This window comes from Tenebrio molitor, chromosome 8, assembly GCF_963966145.1.
Source record: "Tenebrio molitor chromosome 8, icTenMoli1.1, whole genome shotgun sequence".
NCBI lineage: Eukaryota > Metazoa > Arthropoda > Insecta > Coleoptera > Tenebrionidae > Tenebrio > Tenebrio molitor.
Window position 1 is genome coordinate 13148211 of NC_091053.1, and position 21681 is coordinate 13169891.

Here is a 21681-nt window from a genome sequence, read left to right on the forward strand (position 1 = left end):
AAATCGATTATACTGTGTACTTTTTTTTAAACGCTATTGCTTTCAGTTATCACCAAGGAAAACGCACTCTAAGTTTGATCCACGAGTTCTGGGACATCCTGTATTTCGATAATCGAATGAATCGAAATAACACTAGTCAAAACGTGAACCAGAGGTTGAGACACCTTTAATGATTGTTTGCTTGTAGAAGAGTTTTACAGTATCAATCGAATAAGTTATTAATGATTAAGGAGATATGGAAGAGAATTGGGTGTAATTTTTATTTACAAATGACGTAACGGAGTTGTCAATATTTGACGATCACAAATGACAAATTACAATACCCATTAGCGTGGATGACGACTTATTTTTGGGAACATTTTCGTCGTTTTCTATTTTTGAACCTTTGCTATTACAAATAATAAAAGGTTTAAAAATGATTAATTATTAACGTTATTAAGTTATAATACAAGAGGATTGGTTCTCTGGTTTGTCTAAGTTTTTACGGTAGAATTCTTCGAGTTCCCGGTCATTCACTGAAAAAACAACATGAATAAATGTGATTATCATGTTTACCTATTCATCGTTTTACACAAATATTTAACCACCGTGTCAGGTTTGTCTTGATTTTTCTTGATATCCTTGATAATATGCTCCAGCCTGTAGGCAAAATTGTTCAATGTGCTGTCATCTATGTGGTCAATTAGGTTGTAATCCTTGTTCCAATAATATGGAATCTCCTTATCCCTGATGAATTTAGTATAAGTTTCCAAAGCATCCATAAAAACGTGACTCAAGGACTTTTGCCAGAAATCGTCATTTCTTTTGTCCACCATGAAAAGTAGAACCGTTTTGATGTAGTAACTGGCGATTTTGTCGTGCTGCTGCCTGTTCTTCATTTTCTAAAACCGATTAGTCTTAACTTTTTATCAAAAATGATTTGCGATAATACTTTGAGCAGCCGACCTACTGGCTTCAATCTCCCTTTATCGGCAATCAATTTTCTTTCTTGCTCCTGGAATGACAATCGCCAGTGGCGTTCAAGAAACGTATACTCATACTCGTAATCCGATATATTCTTCGGTTTCTTGGCCACAATGAAAAACTCGTTCAAGACAGTTGTTGGCCCCAACCATGAAAAAAATTTTTCATACGGATTAGGCGAGAACCCTTGCGGCCATTTGTCCTCGGTGAAAACAAAACTGATGACCAAATCCACATCTAGCGTGCAGGAACTACCAACGTCGATGTGAAGGGTCACAGCCGGTCCTGATTTGCTGAAAGTTATCTAAAAGACGTTGCTGGCCAAATCCACTCTCTCTCTCTGTAGTCATGATTACCGGGAATGTCTCGAATCCAACCTCCAAATAATAATATTTGCCAGAAGCGGACCAAGGTAGAAGGTTGAAACTTCTCTGGACAACACTTTCCATCCACTCCAGCGCCTTGTGGGTGATCAAGTAGTTGTCGTCATCCAGGAACTTTTTTTTGAATTTTGCGTAAACAGGCAAGGTCTCAAACCACGATACGTTCTGCACTTTCAACTGAATGTGACCCGGAATATTGCTCGGTAGTAGGACAGGACTTGCCTTTTTGGGGATCGACAGAAGCAGGTCCAAGTCGTAATCGTACGGTTTATTGGCAGTTTTAACGAAAAGGCCGTCGTAGTAACTACCTCCGTAAAAAGGACGTCTGTACAAGGCTTCAAAAAGTTTATCCACACTTTTCATATTTTCAACGATAACGTCGAACACCTATTTACAACGTTTAAAATAATTTCTATGTAAATACATTTTTAATAATTGATTCAGTTTTACCAACAATGGGGGCAACCATTATGGACTTACATGTTTGAGGATTTTGTCGTTCCTTTGTATCTCCTCCTCCGGTAGTGAAATAAAATGGCGGTTGACTTTATGCAAGATATTTTCCATGCTGACGTGTTTCACTGATAAATGATCAGCAAAAAATAATGTTCACACTACAGTCGGTAATCTTTAAACGTTAATTCACAATTCGTCAATCACACCTTCCTACAACTAAGATTTGATTTGATATTGTTCAATTTTTATCAAGAAAAAGAATGATGCTAGTTTTATGAAAAGATAAATTAGGTATACCTACTACAATTAAGTCCTCAAAAAACTTTCACAGTAGTTTTGCACCTGTACTTTCTCTGATAATAATTTATCGACGGTACGTCAGAAACGTTGTTACTTTATAGGTCATTTTATTATCAGTAGGTAGATAAGGATTTGTCGGTGAAATCCAGCAAAACTTTGGGAATCACTTGAAAAGGAATAGAAACCGTGGTGTATTAGGCATTCACGATCTTTTTGGGACCGAGTTGGCTATGATTTTTTGTTTTCATGTTGGACTAACTACATATTTAAAGGTTTAGCCTTTGAAACCTTAGGCCCTTGGTGCAAATAAACAATCGATTTCATTAATGTCATCGGAGACCGACTTATCGCGGAATCAGGGGATTCAAAATCTAAGAAATTCCTTTTTAAGAGGATTTCCCTTGCCATTCAACGTGGAAACGCTGCAAGCATTCGGGGTACTTTTCCAGATTCCGCATTATTATCGGAAATTTTTGCATTGTAAATTAAAAATGTCATATAATTCTGTTTATTAATTTTTTTTATACATTTAATTTTTAATGCAAAAATTTTAAATGACATCAAACAAAACAAATTAACAATCAAGGTTAACAATAACAATAAATGTTCAAATTTCCATCCCCACCCCCCTGCCAAGCTTTTGCTTTTTACGGACACTTTGTACGGTGTGATCAAGAATGACTTGACTCTGTTGGTAACAATGAAATTTGGCAAATTTGAACCATCAAAGATTCATTTTTGTAATAGCATAAACATAACCGGCATAACCAAAAATGTTTTTAATGTCGTCTCAGAGACAAAAAACACCTGCACTTTTCAACTGTTTCATTGCCAATAGACTCAGTCATTGTTGATCACCCCGTATTACACTGCGCTCAATAACGTCAGCGCGAATTCTCAGCTAAAACAGGTCAACTTTTTTTTTAAGTGCGCTGGTTGTAAATTACTGCACCTATTTGTGACGTCATCCATTTTTGAGCTATGACGTCATACGCATTTTTTTTTAAATGGAATGCTATAATTTTTTTTTTTAGTTTTGGATAGTACTTTTAATGGCCTTTGTAAGAAATCCTACATGATATCTTTATCTGCAATAGTTTTTGAAACAACAACAGATTAATGTACGTAAACATCACAAAAATGTTTTAGATAAAAGGATTACAAACAACTCAAGAGTCGTTACTAACGTAGCAAATGCTCAAAATGTTCTCCATTCACTTGTTGGCAAACTCCTAATCTAAAATAAAATTCTTCTTTAACGTTGTTTAAAGTTTCAGGTGTAATATTTCTAATTTCCGTTCGGATACGCTCTTTCAGATCATCTAAATTGTTACGTTTTGTTTTAAAAACTTTACTCTTTAAATAACCTCAAAGAATGAAATCGAGTGAAGCTAAATCAGGTGACCTGGCTGGCCATTCTATGAATCCTCTCCTCTCAATCCATCTATTTGGAAAAACTTGATTCAAATACTGTCGAACACAAAGGAAATAGTGAGCTGGTGGTCCATCTTGTTGAATCCATAATGTGCTCCGAGGAATATCTGGATCTTGAGCATCTGGATATAAAGCTGCTAAGACTGGAACAAGTTCGCCCCTTAGGAGAGTAAGATATTTTTCTCCGGTAAGATTGCCATCAATAAAAATAGGACTTAGTATACGATCATTGAGTATGCCTGCCCAAACGTTTACTTTTTCTGGATATTGGCTGTGATATTCTCGCATCCAATGAGGATTCATGGCAGCCCAATATCTACAATTCTGACGGTTCACTTCTCCATTTAGAGTAAATGCCCTCTACGGTAAATGTAGATTCGTCAGAAAACATTCTTTTGTTTAAAGAAATTTCATTTCTGTCCAACAAACCCATCATTTGGTCACAAAATTGAAGACGGCGGTCCGGATCATCTTCTGTTAACTCTTGAACGTATTGAAGTTTATAGGGATAAAGTTTCTCTTTTTTAAAACACTTTAATACGGTTGTATGGCTGATCTCATTTTCCAAAGCTACTTTAGTTCAATCAATAGGGAGTTTTACCTTGCAAAAGGTACAGAAAAGTTTATACTTGGCAGGTATCTTCTATCAGGCATATTATTAATGTTGTTGAGTTTGCGACCTTGGGGGGGTTGCCGCTCGCCCCGCTATCCTGGAGAATAGTGGTGCAAAATCACATTTTTGCGATTATTTCATTATCCGTGCGAGATACTTCTATCTAAGTTCTTATAGAAAATGTAGAGCATGCAATTCTCTACATTTTTTGTTCTTTATGTTTTTTTGTCAGATCAATAGTTTCGTAGTTACAGCGTGTAGAAATCGAGAATTTCTTTTATTTTTGTACTTTTTATTCTGTTCCACACCACCACAGAGGTAGAGCAATAGGGTGCGTTTTTTTTATGTGGTGTCCCCAGTGGGCATAGTCCACGATGCAGTAGAAGTTTACTGTTTTACTCTTTTTGATCTCTTTGTAGCGTAGACAGACCCTAATGATCTGGATCGAACGGTATAGATGAGCTGAATTCATCAGAGTTTATGAATTCGGGAATTCCTCTTGAGAATTTTCCTCTTGTTCCTCAAGGTCATCATCATCATCATCATCATCAAGATCGGCCTGTTTTGCATCACTCGCCTGACGCCTCGTGCTTCAAATTTCGGTCTCATACCTGAAAAGTAATGTGACAGCGCTACTCATATCAAAATAACTATTGGAGTTTAGCGTATCGTTGACTTATGAATGACGCTGAGACACCTGAGTTTTTAAACATCTGACAACATTATTAACTGCACGCTGTGCAAGTACTTATCGTTCAACACCGGAAATTATTAAGATCGCGCAAATCTTGACATATTTCTGCTCAGATCAGTAGAGGGAGGAGCAAAGACGCCTTTCACAACTCGCGTCCCAGAGAAAACTGACACGTGCCGACGACAATAGGTTGCCAAAATATACAAGAAAATAAATCACTGCTGCTTGCATAACAGGTTTTTAAATCCACCAATCCCTGAAGGTTTAGCACCATGTATTACTAAAAGTAAAGCTGGTTGCGAGATTTAATAGTATTTAGCATTACTGCTTGTCGGGCTTGTCGGTCTGACAGATTAGAGTTGTTACTGTCAACAAATTTAGATCAGAGATATCGTAGAGATCGGCAAGCGGATAGAGGAGTTTGTCCGCAAGTCAACAAAATATTGTATGCTTGCTCTCTCTGTCACTAGCATGGAATTTACCTATTTCGATCTCCCTCCCACAGTTGCAGTCCACGCGTAGGTGGCAACACCGAAGCTGTTTACGTCTTACGTCAACTACATTTGACAGTGACAAATAAATGACAATTCACAACAACAATTTTGACATTTTGATTTTGTTTCTCATGTGCATAAAGTGATCAAGTGCTTTCATTATCCGTAAGTAGACTTATCTAAAAGTTATTATTGTGTAACGGTTGAAAATGTGCACGTGATAAAATAATATTCGTTTATTTCCTATAAAACTAGAAACAACGTAGACAAATGTGTTTAATAAAGTCTGGGTAAAGTTGCAGTTTAAGGTCCTACTACTGCGCAGCCCTATTGCGCACGGAGGGCACTCCGTGTTCCGTACAATACTTACTTCTCTATATGTACTTACACCGTTGCCAGATTTATTAAAGGTTCACCATTATACTGCTCCTAGCAGCGAAGTATGGTGGGTTGCGTAATATCCGAATTTTATCCATTTTGTTCACATTTTTGTTCATGTTGTCTTTCAGTTTAATTTGTTTTTGCAAAATCTACAACAGTCACCCCGTTGAGGCGTTTCTTCTGAATCAAATGCGCTTTTTAGCTCACCTTAAAACGAAAAATTAAGCAAAATCATGTTAATTTTTTTTTAATGAAGCGCTTTTTAAAAAAACTGGGCTAGTTACCTTATTACAAACAAGACCACAAACAAATCAACAAATTGCATCAAAATGTACATGATCCAGAAAAGCCTGTTCGATCTTTCATAAATCTGGCAACGGTGTAAGTACATCAACAGAAGTATTGTGCGGGGCACGGAGCGCGCACTATTAGGACCTTAAACTGCAACATTACCCATGAAGTCACAGCATATCTGATGCATGAACCATTTATCTACTCTGAAGGGTGTACTTATTCCTTTCCTACCCATAGTATGTATAATCAGAAAGCAAGGTAACTGGTGGTTGTTCACTCCAGCTCATATGTTTATTAATTGCTAAACATGTGCTTTAAATTATTATCATTAATATATGCTTTCATTAGCTCTTTCCTTAATAAATGTAATAAGTTATGTTGTACAAATTGCAAGAGTAATTCCATTAGAAAAATTTTATTTGGTAATTTTGAAAAGTTATACCTCAATTTTTTTTTTCTCCAACAGATATAACCATGCAAGTTTGTGCGCCCCAAATGGCTGTATCTGCAATGCACTCCTTCACTCCCAGCACACCGAAAGGGTCTGTTCCACAAAATTTATTTAAAGGAATGAAGGATATATCCCGAACAACTGCTACACCAAGGAAATTGAAGCTAATGGATATGATATGCAGAAAAGAAGATCACGTGAGGAAATTGAAGAAGATATGCAAAAAAATCTAATGACTTCAAAGCCTTATGTGCCTTTGACAAGTCTCAAGTGGTACAGAAACTACTTAAGGGCATGGCTATGAGCACAGTGCATTTTCTTGTGTCAGAGTTGAGGAATGCACGGCGCGAACCCAGGGGACGACGATGGACCATAGAGGAAAAAGTTGTGGACTTAGTTCTAATGAAGAGAAGTCGCAAGGTGCTTCAGGTTTTTGAGCAAAATCGTCACCATGCCAAAATCAACAGCGGTTGCGTGACCGAAAAGACACCAGAGCTGAGAAGACGAAGCGTAAAAAATGGCTCATAAATGAATATCTGTATACTTTTCACCTTATTTGATAACGTTTAACAATAACACTAATAAATTATCTGTGTCACTATTGATGAGGCTGAATGTTATTTTATATTTAGTTATTTCATCCATATGGTAACATCAAATCAACCAAAATTTTTGATAAATCGTGCAGATTGAGCTATGTTCTTGATTTGGACGATTTTTCAAATTTTTTGGTTGATCGATGTTACCAGTTTAAATTACGATATTTAGAACTCAACATTTTAAATTTGGCGCCCCCTATCCCACGCTCGTGGCGCGTGGCTAAAGTTACATATCGTCGTCTACACTAGCAACGCACGTAACTCCAAAATGCAAAATTTTACAAGAGCAACAATAAACTGTACCAGAAACAAAATTGCATTCTGCTAACCGGCGAGTTCACCTGGATACAATTCGGTTACATTCGATTTCTTGTATCCAGGTGAACTCGCCGGTTAGCAGAATGCAATTTTGTTTCTGGTACAGTTTATTGTTGCTCCTGTAAAATTTTGCATTTTGGAGTTACGTGCTTTGCTAGTGTAGACGACGATATGCAGTTATTGTACAGCGTATTTATAAATGTCTGTTATCACGTTGCCTTTGAAAAAAAAGCTAATTCTCTACAAAATCGTGAACTTGACTAGCAATGCACGTCAAAATAATTATACGTCAAGTAGAAAGATTGTGAAAGATGGAATTCGAACAAAATAAATTCATTTTAGAGCAGTGGCGGCTCGTGGGTTTTATTGTTGAGGAGGCAAACTTGAACAAACATAGTAATAATAAATACACCATAATAATAATTTTTTTAAATATACTATACCGGGTGCCCCAAAATGCTTACCAGTACGTTGTTAAGTAAAAATATCAGGTAAAAATATTCAATCTTCTTTTTTGTAGAAGATATGAACCTACTGTCGCGAGCAATAAATTTTGCTCGTCAATGTCATTTCAAAATTTGGTTAGATTATCAAAATGACAATTAATGTAATACAACATAATGATAGGTTATGAGTTATGACATTTACGACTGTTTTACAATTGAGCATTTTCAATTGCGTCAAAGAATGACCTTGACGACCAAAATTTGTTGTATTTTGATTGGTGTCGTTCGATACAAAGGGCAATATTTTTAAGATCATTAAATCTTAAACGCGACTAAACCGTGTTTTCTGTTTCAACAGCAAATAGCATGCAAGGCCAACAAAACAACAAATTTTTGTTCACACTTCCGACTAGTCGTGTGCATTTCTGATACCACGTAACCACGTAGTGTTAAATTACCATTTCTGCTTTCCACTTACGCATAAAAGGCCGATTAAATTTGGTTGTGGCTGATCTGGACTTTTTACAGTTTGTCGTAAGACAATGAATTAAATGGATGATTTAACAATTAATCAATAACATCTTCGCAATTTCTTTAATTTCCATATATTTCTTCATTTTATTAAACAATATAAAAATAAATTAAAACACGGACTTTTGACCAGGGACCAATAACACCATTCCAAATCCAAAACAAAAACAAACGAGCACCTACAATCTACACTTGTAAACGACCACCGGTGCGTGGTCAAGAGTCAAGACTCGTTAGAGCTCGGCTACAGTTCGAGAGCCAACAGCGTTCGTTCCCGCGATGGTCATAAGTACATGAATCGTGACGTCTGTAAACAAGGCAAGCCTCCGGCCGAAGTCATTTCTCGGGCACAAAACGATTTATTCCGAGAGCCTCGATGCTAATTAGGCGCATTTCCATGCATTTTCGTCCGCTTAGTGGCGAACAATGCTGCGCTAAATTAAACTCTGCCTCCGGCCGACAAAAGCAACAAATGCTAACCGCTAAAATCTTCTTGTAACTCATTTTTAAGAGAATAATTATCATTTATAAGCAAATATCTTCATAAATAATATGATTTAATATAATATTTAATTAAGTATTATATTTTTTATTTTCTTTTTATTTAATTTTATTTGGGGAGGCACTGCCTCCGTTGCCTCCTCGGAGGAGCCGCCACTGTTTTAGAGGCTTATTTTAGGAACTATTATTTACGATTTTTTTACACTTTCTTGACACGAAAATATGAAGACAAAGTTAATCGTTTATATACGGATACAGAGAGTTTAATTATAGAAACGTTATGTCACAATTTTTATGATGATATTAAAGAAAATTTTATCCTTTTTAACACTTCCAATTATGACGGAACAAGAAATCCCCCGATCGTTCAACACACAATTGTGTTCCAAGTGGATTCAAATCATGTCAGGGAGCATGAATCAAGTTCAACTTCATTTTACAAGGCGTCACATAACGCAACAAGAAATCTCTCGATTGTTCATCACACAATTTTATGAGAAAACAACACATAACGCAACAAGAAATCTCTCGATCGTTGATCACACAATTTTATGAGAAGAAATCGCATAACAATTTTTTTAAAACACATAACACAATAAAAAATCTCCCGATCGTTGATCACACAATTTTATGAGAAGAAATCGCATAACAATTTTTTTAAAACACATAACACAATAAAAAATCTCCCGATCGTTGATCGCACAATTTTTTGAGAAGAAATCGCATAACAATTTTTTTAAAACACAACACAATAAAAAATCTCCCGATCGTTGATCACACAATTTTATGAGAAGAAATCGTATAACAATTTTTTTAAAACACATAACACAATTTTATGAAAAGAAATCGTATAACAATTTTTTTAAAACACATAACACAATTTTATGAGAAGAAATTTCCCATCACACACACACAAATTTTATGAGGCCATCTTTGCTGTTGGTGTTGTTACTGCTAATCCAAAATCGAACTTTATTTTATAAGGCGTCACATAACAAATTTTAAAACACATAACGCAACAAGAAACCTCCCGATTTTTCATCACACAATTTTATGAGAAGAAATTTCCCATCACACACACACACACAATTTTATGAAGCCATCTTTGCTGTTGGTGTTGCTGCTGCTAATCCAAAATCGAACTTTATTTTATAAGGAGTCGCCCGATTTTTCATCACACAATTTTATGACAAAGAATCTTTCATCACACACACAATTTTATGAGACAATCGTTGCTGTTGGTGTTGCCGCTGTTAATCCAAAATCGAACTTTATTTTATAAGGAGTCGCATAACAATTTTTTTTCCACTTCAACATCAAATCAAACTTTTAAGCGCTCTATGATCGAACCAACTCGAATTTAAATTTCAACATGAAATCAAACACTTGCACGAGCGCACAACGACTAAACCAAGAGATCGACCACCGCTTTGAATCGAACTCAACTTTTCATCGCAACAGAAAAACAAACTTTTACGGAAATAATAACTGCAATACTGGGGTGCGATTCTCGAATAAATGCGAAGGCTATTCGTATGCGCAAAGTGGTCAAATGCGAGCGATTTGCCAGAATTGGTATTCTCGAACTACATTTTCGTTTGCGTACACCAAAATCTGCGAACGGAACGTTACGAGTGGTCCACTATCACTCGCAAGTAATTGCATGTGGTGTGCAAGTTCAATTCTAACCTAAAACTTAACCTCAGAGATAACTTCTAATCTTAAATAAGTGTATCTAATAAAAGCTTGAACAAGTGAACATTGTTGTTGTTACTGTGTAAAACACAGATGTAATTCGCTTCAACCACTTTTAAGACAACAACTTCCAGATTTCGAATATTGGGAAAAAATCGTGGGAATAAACATATAAAATCAAATTTTTGGTCATTTTAGACATGTTCAGGTCAGGCAGTTAAAAAGTAAAATAGACGTTTAATAAAGGGCATTTTAGTCCGATTAGGCAGAATTAATAATGCGGTTAGAATTATCTTAATTAAGCCAGAAATCATTTACAGGTTGTTTCCTAAAAAGCGCCGCAAACCGTAGCTCCGTTATTTATTGTCCGATTTTAAAAAACAAAAAAGGTAATAAAATGGTTAAAAAGCACCACATTTTTTTTACATTGTTTAAAACCCAGCATCTGGGCCAAAACCACTCTCATCCATCGTTTCTCGATTTAGTTTAGTTTACCTAGCCTAAGGCCAGTTTATTGAAGCGAAATTAAGTTAATCGTAATCAAATGCGAGATTAACTGAACTCATGATCAGATTGAACCAATCGAAGTTTCGGATTTATGGGTTAATCATCATAAAGTCCATTCACGTTGGATTTTCCTCGTCAAGGTCAAATAATTTAATATTGTGGCGGTGTGATTTTTACTTCAAAAATGCTTTAGCTGTGTATGTCACCAATACGGGCTGATAAAGTAACCAAGTCATTCGCAGACTGTAGAGGTTATGTTGTTCGCTGTCAGCAAAGAAATAGTTATTTTTCAAATATTGTAATTAACCTTCTTAGAGGATGACAATAGGTAATAAATTAATAATACATCCATTTTGTTATCATTTGCACTAAAAATAGTGTCAGTTCTTATAGTCGGAGAGCTGATGACGAATTTAGGGAAGGTATTTTAGGCAATCAGAAATATAAAAAATTGTACTATTTGAATATTAGTGCATCAGGAATCGAGAGTCGCAAAGGGCGTTTGCGGTTATTTTACTACTGCGCAGCACATAACATTTGCAAGAAATTAATCCCAAAAAACATACTTTAGGCAACTTGAAATTATATTAATTTTTTAGCTTAACATTTATAGATTACAGAAATAAAAATGCCAGATTATTTGGACCGTTTTAAAGTACAGCCCGACTGCCCCAAAGTCATTTTTTTAGAGTACGCAAAAAATATACTTTAGGCAGTCTGAAATTTTTATGGCAGATTTATTAATTGATATTAAAAATATGTGCAACAAAGAAAATAATTCTCTTTTTAGATTTTGAAAGAAATGTATTTTAAAACTGAATGATAGGTATGGTATGAGAGCAAGAAGATAATGAAAACATGTTTGATAAATTATAAATAAATAAATTCCATCTTCTAAATAACTTCTGTTGTGATAGTTTCCACATCACTGTCAGTATCTGTACTGGCATTTATATTAGAGTCGTTATAATTTGTGGTTTGTATGTCACTTGAAAAATCAAGAGAATTATTTAATTTCCGTCGTTTTTCTAATGGCAAATCACAATTGGATTCAGCATCAGAACTAAACTCTGAAGATTCATCATCTGATTCAGCTAAAGATATTATTACTGGTGGAATATCATCTATTGGGAAATTGCCCATCAACTTTTGCCAATCATCTTTAATTAATTTTTCACAGTGGGCGACACTATTTGCCCACATTTGCGGTGTATAATTTGACAAAGCCGTTTTCCACAAGTTTGTAACTTTATCTTTTGAACGAGGTTGGGAACGAATGTGTTTATTATAATACCCCCATACCATTTCTATTGGGTTGAATTGACAATGATATGGGGGTAGGCGCAAAACTTCATATCCTTGTTTGAAAAGGATCTCATCTATTTCATATTTCCGGTTATGTCTTGCTTGATCTAAATAAGGTTTAATAACATTCCAAAGATTTTTTTTATTTAATGACTGGTCAAAAGTTATATTTTGAGAAGATGCCCACTCTTGCAATTTTGATTTGGATACATTCGAAGTTGGCAATTTGTTAAGAACTACAGAATGGTATGGAGCGTTATCCATAATTATTACAGTTTTACCACTCAGTTCTCTTAGCGCTGGAATTAATTGATTTTCAACCCAATTTTTAAATAAATCTCCGTTCATTGTTCGGTGATAATCACGGTGTTCTATTTTGCTATGCAAAAAATAATCACAACCTTTTAAAAAGCCATTTTTGTGGCCTGCGTGCAAAACAGTAAACCTTTTTCCTTCTGTGGGAATTTTGGAGGGATTTGCTCTTAAATCGCCATCGCGAACCCACAAACGAACCTGACTCCCATTCTCATAAATCCACGTTTCGTCTAGATATATAAAATTAATATTTTCCACCTTTGAATATTGTAAATACTTTTTTAAGAAACAAATCTTCTTTGAAAGAAGTTGTTTGCTTTCCACCAAAATTTTTCAACCATTTACTTTTTTGTATCTATATCCCATGGATTTTAGTATTTTGTATAATGTGGTTCGGCCTGCGGTATATTCTACTTCTTCTTTAGCAAAATGTAATAAGTTGTCTAGGGTAAAAAATTTGTTTTCTTTATGATAACTGTGAATCTTTAATGCCAATTCTTCCTTAAGCCAAACATTAGAGAAAAATTGACATTTTTGTCTAGGTTTATTCTTAGAAGATTTAATTTCTTGACCGCTTTCATGTGCTCGTAAAATTGATTTTGCCGTTTTAGATGAAACTTGTGGAGGGTAAAATGATAAATAGGCAAGGTAAATATGTACATCCTGCATAATAATACCGAAAAAATGTGGGCTAAATTTTTGTTCAAGGAGTTCGGTTGGGAATCAGGATAGGCATTTTTCAGTACTTGGCTACATTTAATTAACGCAATTTTCAAATCAGCTGATAATAAAACCTTCTTTTTTCTTTCCGCCATATTCAAATTAACCAGGAATAGGATAGGAACAGAATTTAATGAAAAAATCTGTGAGTTTGTTTCACTCGTCAAACTAACATTCAAATTTAAAGATGTCAAATCGCTCTAACATGATAATGTGAAAATTACTAGGAAATGAGGCGCAGGTTTGCAACATGACAACAATTTGGCAGGGAAAATCCAACGTGAATGGACTTTACATTGAAATTTAAGTCAAATTGAATATTTAATTTTCTTTCTATAAACTGGCCCTTAACCTATTACGTGAATAAAATTATAGTAATTATTACGTGGTTTTTACGTGACGTGTTATCTGGTTGGAGTTAGTAATGGGCAAATTTGTATAAAAAGATTGATTCAATGAATCGATTAATTTCGAAATGACCGATTCGATGAATCGGAATATCGATTCCGTAATTAATAACGGCTTAAGCACTTTTTTTTTTTACTTTCCAACACATTTTTTTTTGTAAATATGTAACTGGAAAGTGAAAAGTGATACAAGTTGCTATTTCTTTTTCCGTCATATCGGTGCGCGGAATCACACTTCGATTTTTGAAATTAGGGAATATTATTTTATGACAGTTCCTTTTTGTGTATTATGTTAACAACACTGGACATTTTGCATCGTTGCCACACTTCGCCACTGAAGTAAGATTTCGCATACGCAGTCAGTTACGATTCGAATGAGATGCAATTCGAGAATAACGAAGATAGTTGCGATGCGCAAATTCTTACACGCATTATATTCTATTCGCAAGTTTACGAGTACTTTCGAGAATCGTACCCCTGGCATCAAGAGCGACCACCGCTTCGAAACGACATTTCAACTACACGTCCGACGAATGAATTGAAATCTGCAACCGCTTCGAATTAACGTCGGTCACCCCTTCACATTTACATCTCAACATGAAATCCACAGAACACATGAAATCAAACATCTTGCGCAGCGAACAACCGTCCACTTTACCACTCAAGCAGGGTCTCCAGATTGAAATGTTACTATGTCGCCACCAGATGACTCTTAAGTCGCCAAAAATCGCCAACCGGGAAATTCAAAATAATTTTCAATAAATGAAACATTATTCTTTGAGTTTTTAAAATGTATTAAAAATACATACAAAAATACATTTTTAAGAACAAAAAAAAATATATTTATATAAAAATATTTGAAAGGGATAACTTCTATCATATATTATAGTAAAGTAGCTAAAAAGTTACAATCTAAATACAGCGTGATCAGCAATGACTGAGTCTGTTGGCAATGAAACAATTGAAAAGTACTGGTGTTTTTTGTCTCGTAATTCGCACTGACTGAATTTTTTAACTTGAGACGACATTAAAAACATTTTTGGTTATGCCGGTTACGTTTATGCAATTACAAAAATGAACTTATGATTGTAATTTTCAAATTTCTATATAATATGTCATACCAAAGTTAACCTATTTGTGATAAAGCCGTAATTAAACGATGCAAATTTGTAAATTTTGACTTATGTGATTGTCATTTTTGTCCCAGTTTTATTTGTCCATCGACTGTACCTATGTAGGTACTCAAATTGCCGCCAATCAAGTACTATGCCGGCCAAAAATTTTGGCCGTCATTATCTGTCAATTCAAAAAAAAAATTGTAATCCGTACTTTATTGTCATCATGATTACCGTCTTGATTATGAACGTTATTTTTTGGGTGCTAAATTTCAAAACTCAAAATTATTTTGTCATTTCTACTACACAGAACGTTTACCTCAGGTTATCTATGTACGATTGCTCTAATTTTGTTCAATCATGTCGGATTTTTGGAATATCTGAGCTTCAAACAATTTAAATTAATTGTCAAAATGACAAGAATCGAAAGTGGGGTTACGATTCCTAAAGGTTTATTTACACTTTACTTGAATGTCAAGAAAGTGACGGCCTACACATCACGGATTAGTACACATGAATTGCCGCCCGGGTGGAGCATGGAGCTAATCATGGGCAAATTTGTATGAAAAGATCGATACGATGAATTTATTGATTATTAAAAAAAACTTGTTGCGGCGGGTTTAAGGAATAAAGAAAGCCACTGGCACCAAGGCGACATCCGAAGCCGAACCGAATATCCGATGGGCCGTTCCTAGTCATAAATAAAAGGTTGCTTTGCTAGAGAATGAACGATTGGCATGGCATCTGGCATCAATTCTATGCATTACCAGCGCAGGGCGCCTTCCCGCCTTCCTTCTTCTCAATATAACAATAATAAATAACTTCCTTTGCAATGGACAGATGACTGATGAGTGTTACTGCCAACACTTTTTTCTTAAAGTCACTAGAGAGATGACCGGGAAATTCAAAATTATTGGTAACCGTTGGCGAGCAAATCGCCTTTAATTTAATTGAAAATCGCCCATTTAATCCCCAGTCGCAAGTTTAAAATTTTAGAGCCAAAACCTAATGGAAAATCGCCAAAATGGCGATAAATCGCCAAATCTGGAAACCCTGGACTCAAGAAGTAATGAGCTAGAATCGACCCCCACTTTTTCAGGTCAAAACACAATCCAAACACTGACACAATCGAATGAGCCAGGATCGGCCACTACTTTTCAAGGACACTGACCAACTCAAATCTTCGAGCGCTCTTGTGAGCCAGGATCGGCCTCTCTTAACTACTACTAGTTTACAAATAATTATTTTTTTTATATACCTTTTATCAAAACCTTGTTTTTATGTTTAGTTGTCTTCTATAAAACACAAATGATAGTCAAAATCTTTTTGTCACCTCACAGTTTTTTGCTAAAAAATATCATATTTCTGCTTCTCTGCACGAATGCCTGCGATTTAAAGTTCATTGTTTTAAGACATCTGGTATCAGAAAGTGTCCTAAATTGTACAAAATGTACAGTGTGGAATAAAATGATTTACATCTAGTTATCTTTGGATTACCCTTGTAAAAATATGAAATGCCGCTCTACAAAAAAAAAAGAAAGCCTAACCTCAAAATATATATCCAAATTCCAAATGTGATTTATTGCGAAGGGATGATGTGAATGCAAAGTTGAGATTGAAATTAAAAAGGAGCTAACAAAAGCAAGTCACAGCTAGTGTTGAAAGTGGCCACCAACGTTTGTTAATTCAATTTAGTAAATTGTAACAATTGTCAATTCGATTTATGACATGTATTGACAGAACTAATAGTTCGGCACTTCGAAAAAAAAAGTAGAGCGGTACAGGAAAATTTACATGTGCAAAAATTACAAAGGTAACTAGATGTAAATCATTTTATTCCACACTGTATAATAGTAGATCGGGGAAATTATCTTCTGATCGTTTTTGTTGCGTTTGTGGACAATTTATATTTGCCAAAAAAGGAAAACCTATATCAGAAGCACTGAAATCAGGATATCTGCATTAATTTGGTTTTGCAATAACAAATCAAGAGAAGAAATGGGTTTCACACGTTTTTTTGTGAAAGCTGCAGGATAACTCTAATACGATGGGTATCTGGAAAAAAATTCTTCGATTTGGAGTTCCAGTACATACATATTTTGGTGAGAGCCCGTGAATCACGAAAACGACTGTTATTTATGCATGACACGGACTTTAGGTATAAATTCCAAAAACAAACATAAAATTCTTTGTCCTGATGTTCTCTCTGTTACAAAGTCGACTCTACATTCAGAAATCCTACCCCATCCTGTTTGTCTTTGAAAGAAAAAAATGCTTGGATATCCTCTAAAAATGTTGTCAAAGGATTTTTAAGAAATAAAAAAGATGACTAATATGGAAAATTGTCCCGCAATTATTGCACCCATCACTAGATGGGTGTAAATATGTCTCTTAAAATACATTTCTTTCACTCGCATTTGGACTTCTTTCGTGAAAACTTAGGTAGCACGAGTGACGAGCAGAGCGAGCGGTTTCATCACGATGGGATTTTTTTTTGAGATCGGCACAAAGGCTTTTGGGATGAAAGTACGTTAGGGGATTACTGTTGGTCTGTTATAAGGGAACCTGATGCAGAAAATTATAAGAAACAAAGTAAAATGGGTCATTTTTGATTTTGTTGATTTAGGAATTACTCTTGTATTATTATTGTTAAAGATTAAATAGTTTTTTAACCTGACGTGATAGAATTTTTTGAATATTTTTTCTGAACTCAGTGCCCCAAAAAGTGTACAAGAAATTACAATTTTCAGTTAAGGTATATAAACCGTGTAAACCAGTGTAGTTATTTACATTAGAGTACGGAAGGTGTAGGTCTATTTTCCTGCGCGACAACTGGTTTCGGTCACGATGGCGCAGCCGAGTGGCTGATTAGTTGGAGCGCCGGAAAATACCTCCCGTACGACATTTGTATTAGACTTTTCGGCTGACCAAAATATTGAATTTTAAAAAAATCAAGACCAATTTTATTGTAGAATTTGACATCGTCAATAAAGAATCGAATGCTGTGGAATCAATTCCTTGACGACGGTGACCGCTCATTTGTTTTTCCTAACAAATTATTTGCTGTGTTTATTAGGTTAAATTGTCACTGTTAGTGCTTGAAATTTTGATTTTGGTGTGTTAATCGACTGAAAAAATGTCTAGTTCAGATAGTGAGTTAAATGTGAGACCAGATACAGTGCGAGTCGTAAAAGAAGCCCTAAATTCTGAATACATAATTATATTGACGTCCAACTCGGAAATAATGGAATTGACAGTAACCAAACACATTCCTAGATTGTTCTCTAAAGTGGAGCATACAGAGTGATCACAAAAAAACACCCCAGCTTATATATTTTTTATTTGAAATCCGAGGGAAACGTAAAGAATTTTAATCAATGAACAAGGAAATTACAAAATCTATCACAAAAACGTAAATAAGTAACCTACTCATGTAATAAAATAAATGACTGGATTTGTTTTATGTTGTAAACTCCGTCCAGCGAGAGATTGGGAGAGTTTAAATTGTAGGCTTGTAACCCAACACTACAAAATGCACTAGAATACAATACAAAAAAATTTAATAAAATAAATTACCTTTGAAATAATTTCGCGGGCATTGTAATCCTACGCCAATTTATGCTGTCACAGCAAATTGTCAAATTTCAGCTGTTGTCGTTGCCGCTGTCATTTTGAATCGTCAACACCGTGTGTGGTTTATTTGCTCTTTCGTCTTCAAGTGAGGTATTTTGTTGTGTTTAAAACTTCTTAATTATCTGGGATAAGTTATTTTGTTGGTTAGTATTGACTAAGTTCTGTATTGTTAACCTCCGAGTAATGTGTGTTTTGTTCGTTATTTCTTGCTTAACTATTTTTTTTGTGGTGTTTAAACTTTCTAAGTTTTTAAGATTAGTTAGTTTGTTTCTGTTCTATAAGTTCCCTATTGTCTACCTTCGAGTGCCTTTTTTAAGTGATATTTCTATTTATAAACATGAATCCCTTTAGTGATATCACGAACAATATCTAGACTGATGCAAAGGTATGAAGATAATATTTTTAATTTAATTATATTGCTTTAAAACTGTTTTGTAGGCAACCCGAAGCTATTTGACTGTAGCTGGCAACCCAGCAGCCCAGAAGATGATGCAAGTGCTTATTCATATCAACTGAAAGTCCACTGGAGATTGCTTTTCATACCTTTATAACACAAAATAGTATTATACCTATCATAATTTTATTGACATCATCATTGATTAGGTCAGATTAGTCAAGGGTTAAAAGTATTTTTCTTACAGGTCACTGCGAGATGCTTAGGAGTTAGCAAAAACACAGTGTCAAAGTGTAAAGGTGGTCCAACTAAAACATGATCAAGAAAGTTGACGAGGCAGCATCCCAGAAGAGTTACAGCAGACTTGCATTGCAATATTAAGCAAGAAGTTCATCTTGTACTCAATGATATGGTGCAGAGCAGTAAGACAAGGGTTGTGTACTGTAAAGCTAGTTTTTTTTTCAATGAAATATTTCTTTTTTAAATTTTCAGCCTTATACCGCCACAGGTTCTTCTGATGTTTATTCAATAAGTAAAGTTAATATTCTAAAATATATTTTAATAAGACAAATTGAATTCGGACTGGCGCACGATAGTCGGTCATTCAGACAAACGTCTGCAGGAAGTCTCAGGATTTAATTTAAATTAACCTTGACGATCTCGTTGTCCATTTTTGTTTTATGTTTATATTACCTACGTATTATGTCTTACGGATACTCGAGCAGCACTGTCCATAATTTTGTGTAAGTCAGAAATTTAATTTGAAATTAACCAGTTACTGCAGGTGAAAACAAGAACGTATTTGATTTTATTTATTTGAAAAATTAAATACAGGCGTCCTTCAACCCAAGGAATTGTTTTATTTTAACTCCTAGCCCCCTGAGAAGTTCCTCATATTTTGCTTCACGAACTGATCTTCCGCTATTTTGAACACAACAATTTCGTAGACATTTCACGACCAGCAAAATTAAGTCCTTTGATTTCGCATTGATATAAAATTGACATATAAACGATCTTGTTGGTTGAGGTTTTACTTTTAAATACTCTTGACGCAAGTAGTTATTAAGAGTAGGTACACGTCTTCGTGTAAAATACTGCAACTGTAATGTTTTCATTCATTTTATCTCTTATTCGTTAAGGTAATTAGAGCATAATTTCAGGGCACAAAATGTTACTGCTTGAAGGATATATTTCAAATTTTACGCGCGCTAGGTACTACTTTCTCTGCGTAGAATTTAGTGATTTTTATGTCAACCAATCTCTCACTGGACAAACTATAGTGTCAACAGCCTCATCAGTCTCATCACCATCAACATTAATCAATATTGTGATGACTTCATCAATATCTGAAGCTGAAGTATCAGACTCTTGTATATCTGACAGTGAATCATCGTCATCCAAAAAATCTGAGTCAGAGTCAGATTCTTCAAGATTTATAATGAACGGTGGAATATCATTAATTGAAAAATTTCCCATTAATTTTGTCCAATCTTGACTAATCAGTGCTTCACAATGTTTTATGGCATTACTCCACATTCCCCCATCACAGTTGTTCAAAGCTGTGGTCCACAAAACTGATGTTCGATCTTTACCTGACACTGTATTAATATGTTTATTGTAATACATTTTACAATAACCCCACATTAACTCTATGGGGTTATACTGACAGTGGTAGGGAGGAAGCCGCAACACACTGTAACCATTTGCACATAAGAGTTCATCCACTTTGTATTTTTTAACTGAATGATCAATAATTGGCTTAATTAAAGACCATAATTCTTTTTTTGTGGATTTGTTGTCAACCAAAACATTTTTCTTCCGGAGCCAGGATTGTAGAAATTCTTTATTGCTGCTACTAGTAGGTGATTTCTCGCTTCTCATACAATGGTAGGGTGCATTATCCATAACAACAACACACTTTTTGGATAGCTTATGTAAGGCTGGCAACAGTTGGTCTTTCACCCACTTAAAGAAAAGGTCACCAGACATGGTTTTGTGGTAGTCCCTATCGTTTATGTTGGTGTCCAAAAGGAGGCTACACCCATCTAAAAAGCCGTCTGAACAACCAGCATGAAGAACAGTGAAACGCTTTCCTTCTGATTTTACTTTGGCTGGTTGTCCCCTTAAATCAGTTGAGTGAACCCACATTTTTACAGGACTGCCATTTAGATAAAGTCAAGTCTCATCTAAGAAAATAAAAATTACGCCCTCATTTTTAAATTGTAGGTACTTTTTAAAAAAAGTAATTTTAAGTCGGGTAATGTGGGGTTGTTCCATGAGAATACGACGACCATCGGCTTTTTTGTATTTGTATCCCATGGAATGAACAATGCGGTACAATGTTCGTTTAGAGGCCTTAAATTCTAGTTCTTCAGTATTCATTGCTTTTGTGAAACTCGAATATTTTTCGGGATAATTCCTCTCTAAAAAAGTGGTCGGTAAAGATTGCGGACGGAGGATGCAGTAATATAAGATGTCTGGAAAAGGAAATTGGTATTGTGTATACAGGATGTGGGGTAAGATTGTAAGGATTTAAAAAAAATCAGGAGTTTGGAACTCAAAACTCATAATTGAAAGAATTGGGGAAAAGTTTAAGTAACAAAAATAATTATTTTGGTTTATTTCAATGTACTCGTATGTATGAAGTATTTTAATAAACTACCTACACTTGCTGAAATGCTTTTTTATCTTAAATTTTTCCTATGGTGAAACCACAGACGATGAACGAAACT

At 35.0% G+C, this 21681-nt stretch overlaps 1 protein-coding gene and 2 long non-coding RNA genes across 8 annotated transcripts; 2 read left to right on the forward strand and 1 right to left on the reverse strand.

Moving 5' to 3' along the window:
- Positions 1 to 246: 246 nt before the first annotated feature.
- Positions 247 to 2246, reverse strand: LOC138136944 (cyclic GMP-AMP synthase-like receptor). 5 transcript variants are annotated; one of them, XM_069056247.1, is made up of 6 exons: positions 2104 to 2246; positions 1827 to 2018; positions 1320 to 1733; positions 932 to 1267; positions 572 to 881; positions 247 to 515 (listed from the first exon to the last, which is right to left on the reverse strand). In XM_069056247.1, the coding sequence occupies exons 2-6, from the start codon at positions 1911 to 1913 to the stop codon at positions 436 to 438; spliced, it is 1227 nt and encodes a 408-aa protein (XP_068912348.1). In that variant the 5' UTR covers positions 1914 to 2018; positions 2104 to 2246; the 3' UTR covers positions 247 to 435. The 5 variants fall into 5 exon arrangements, with proteins under 5 accessions (XP_068912348.1, XP_068912352.1, XP_068912349.1 ...); XM_069056251.1 differs by having other exon boundaries at positions 1797 to 2018; XM_069056248.1 differs by having other exon boundaries at positions 2100 to 2216.
- Positions 2247 to 4091: 1845 nt separating this feature from the next.
- LOC138137463 (uncharacterized) lies at positions 4092 to 7068 on the forward strand. Of its 2 annotated transcripts, none has more exons than XR_011161750.1 (2): positions 4092 to 5502; positions 6479 to 7068. It is a non-coding gene; the product is annotated as an uncharacterized lncRNA (long non-coding RNA). The 2 variants fall into 2 exon arrangements; XR_011161751.1 differs by lacking the exon at positions 4092 to 5502 and adding an exon at positions 5521 to 6270.
- Positions 7069 to 18494: 11426 nt separating this feature from the next.
- Positions 18495 to 19799, forward strand: LOC138137109 (uncharacterized). Its single transcript, XR_011161556.1, has 2 exons — positions 18495 to 18940; positions 18994 to 19799. It is a non-coding gene; the product is annotated as an uncharacterized lncRNA (long non-coding RNA).
- Positions 19800 to 21681: the final 1882 nt, after the last annotated feature.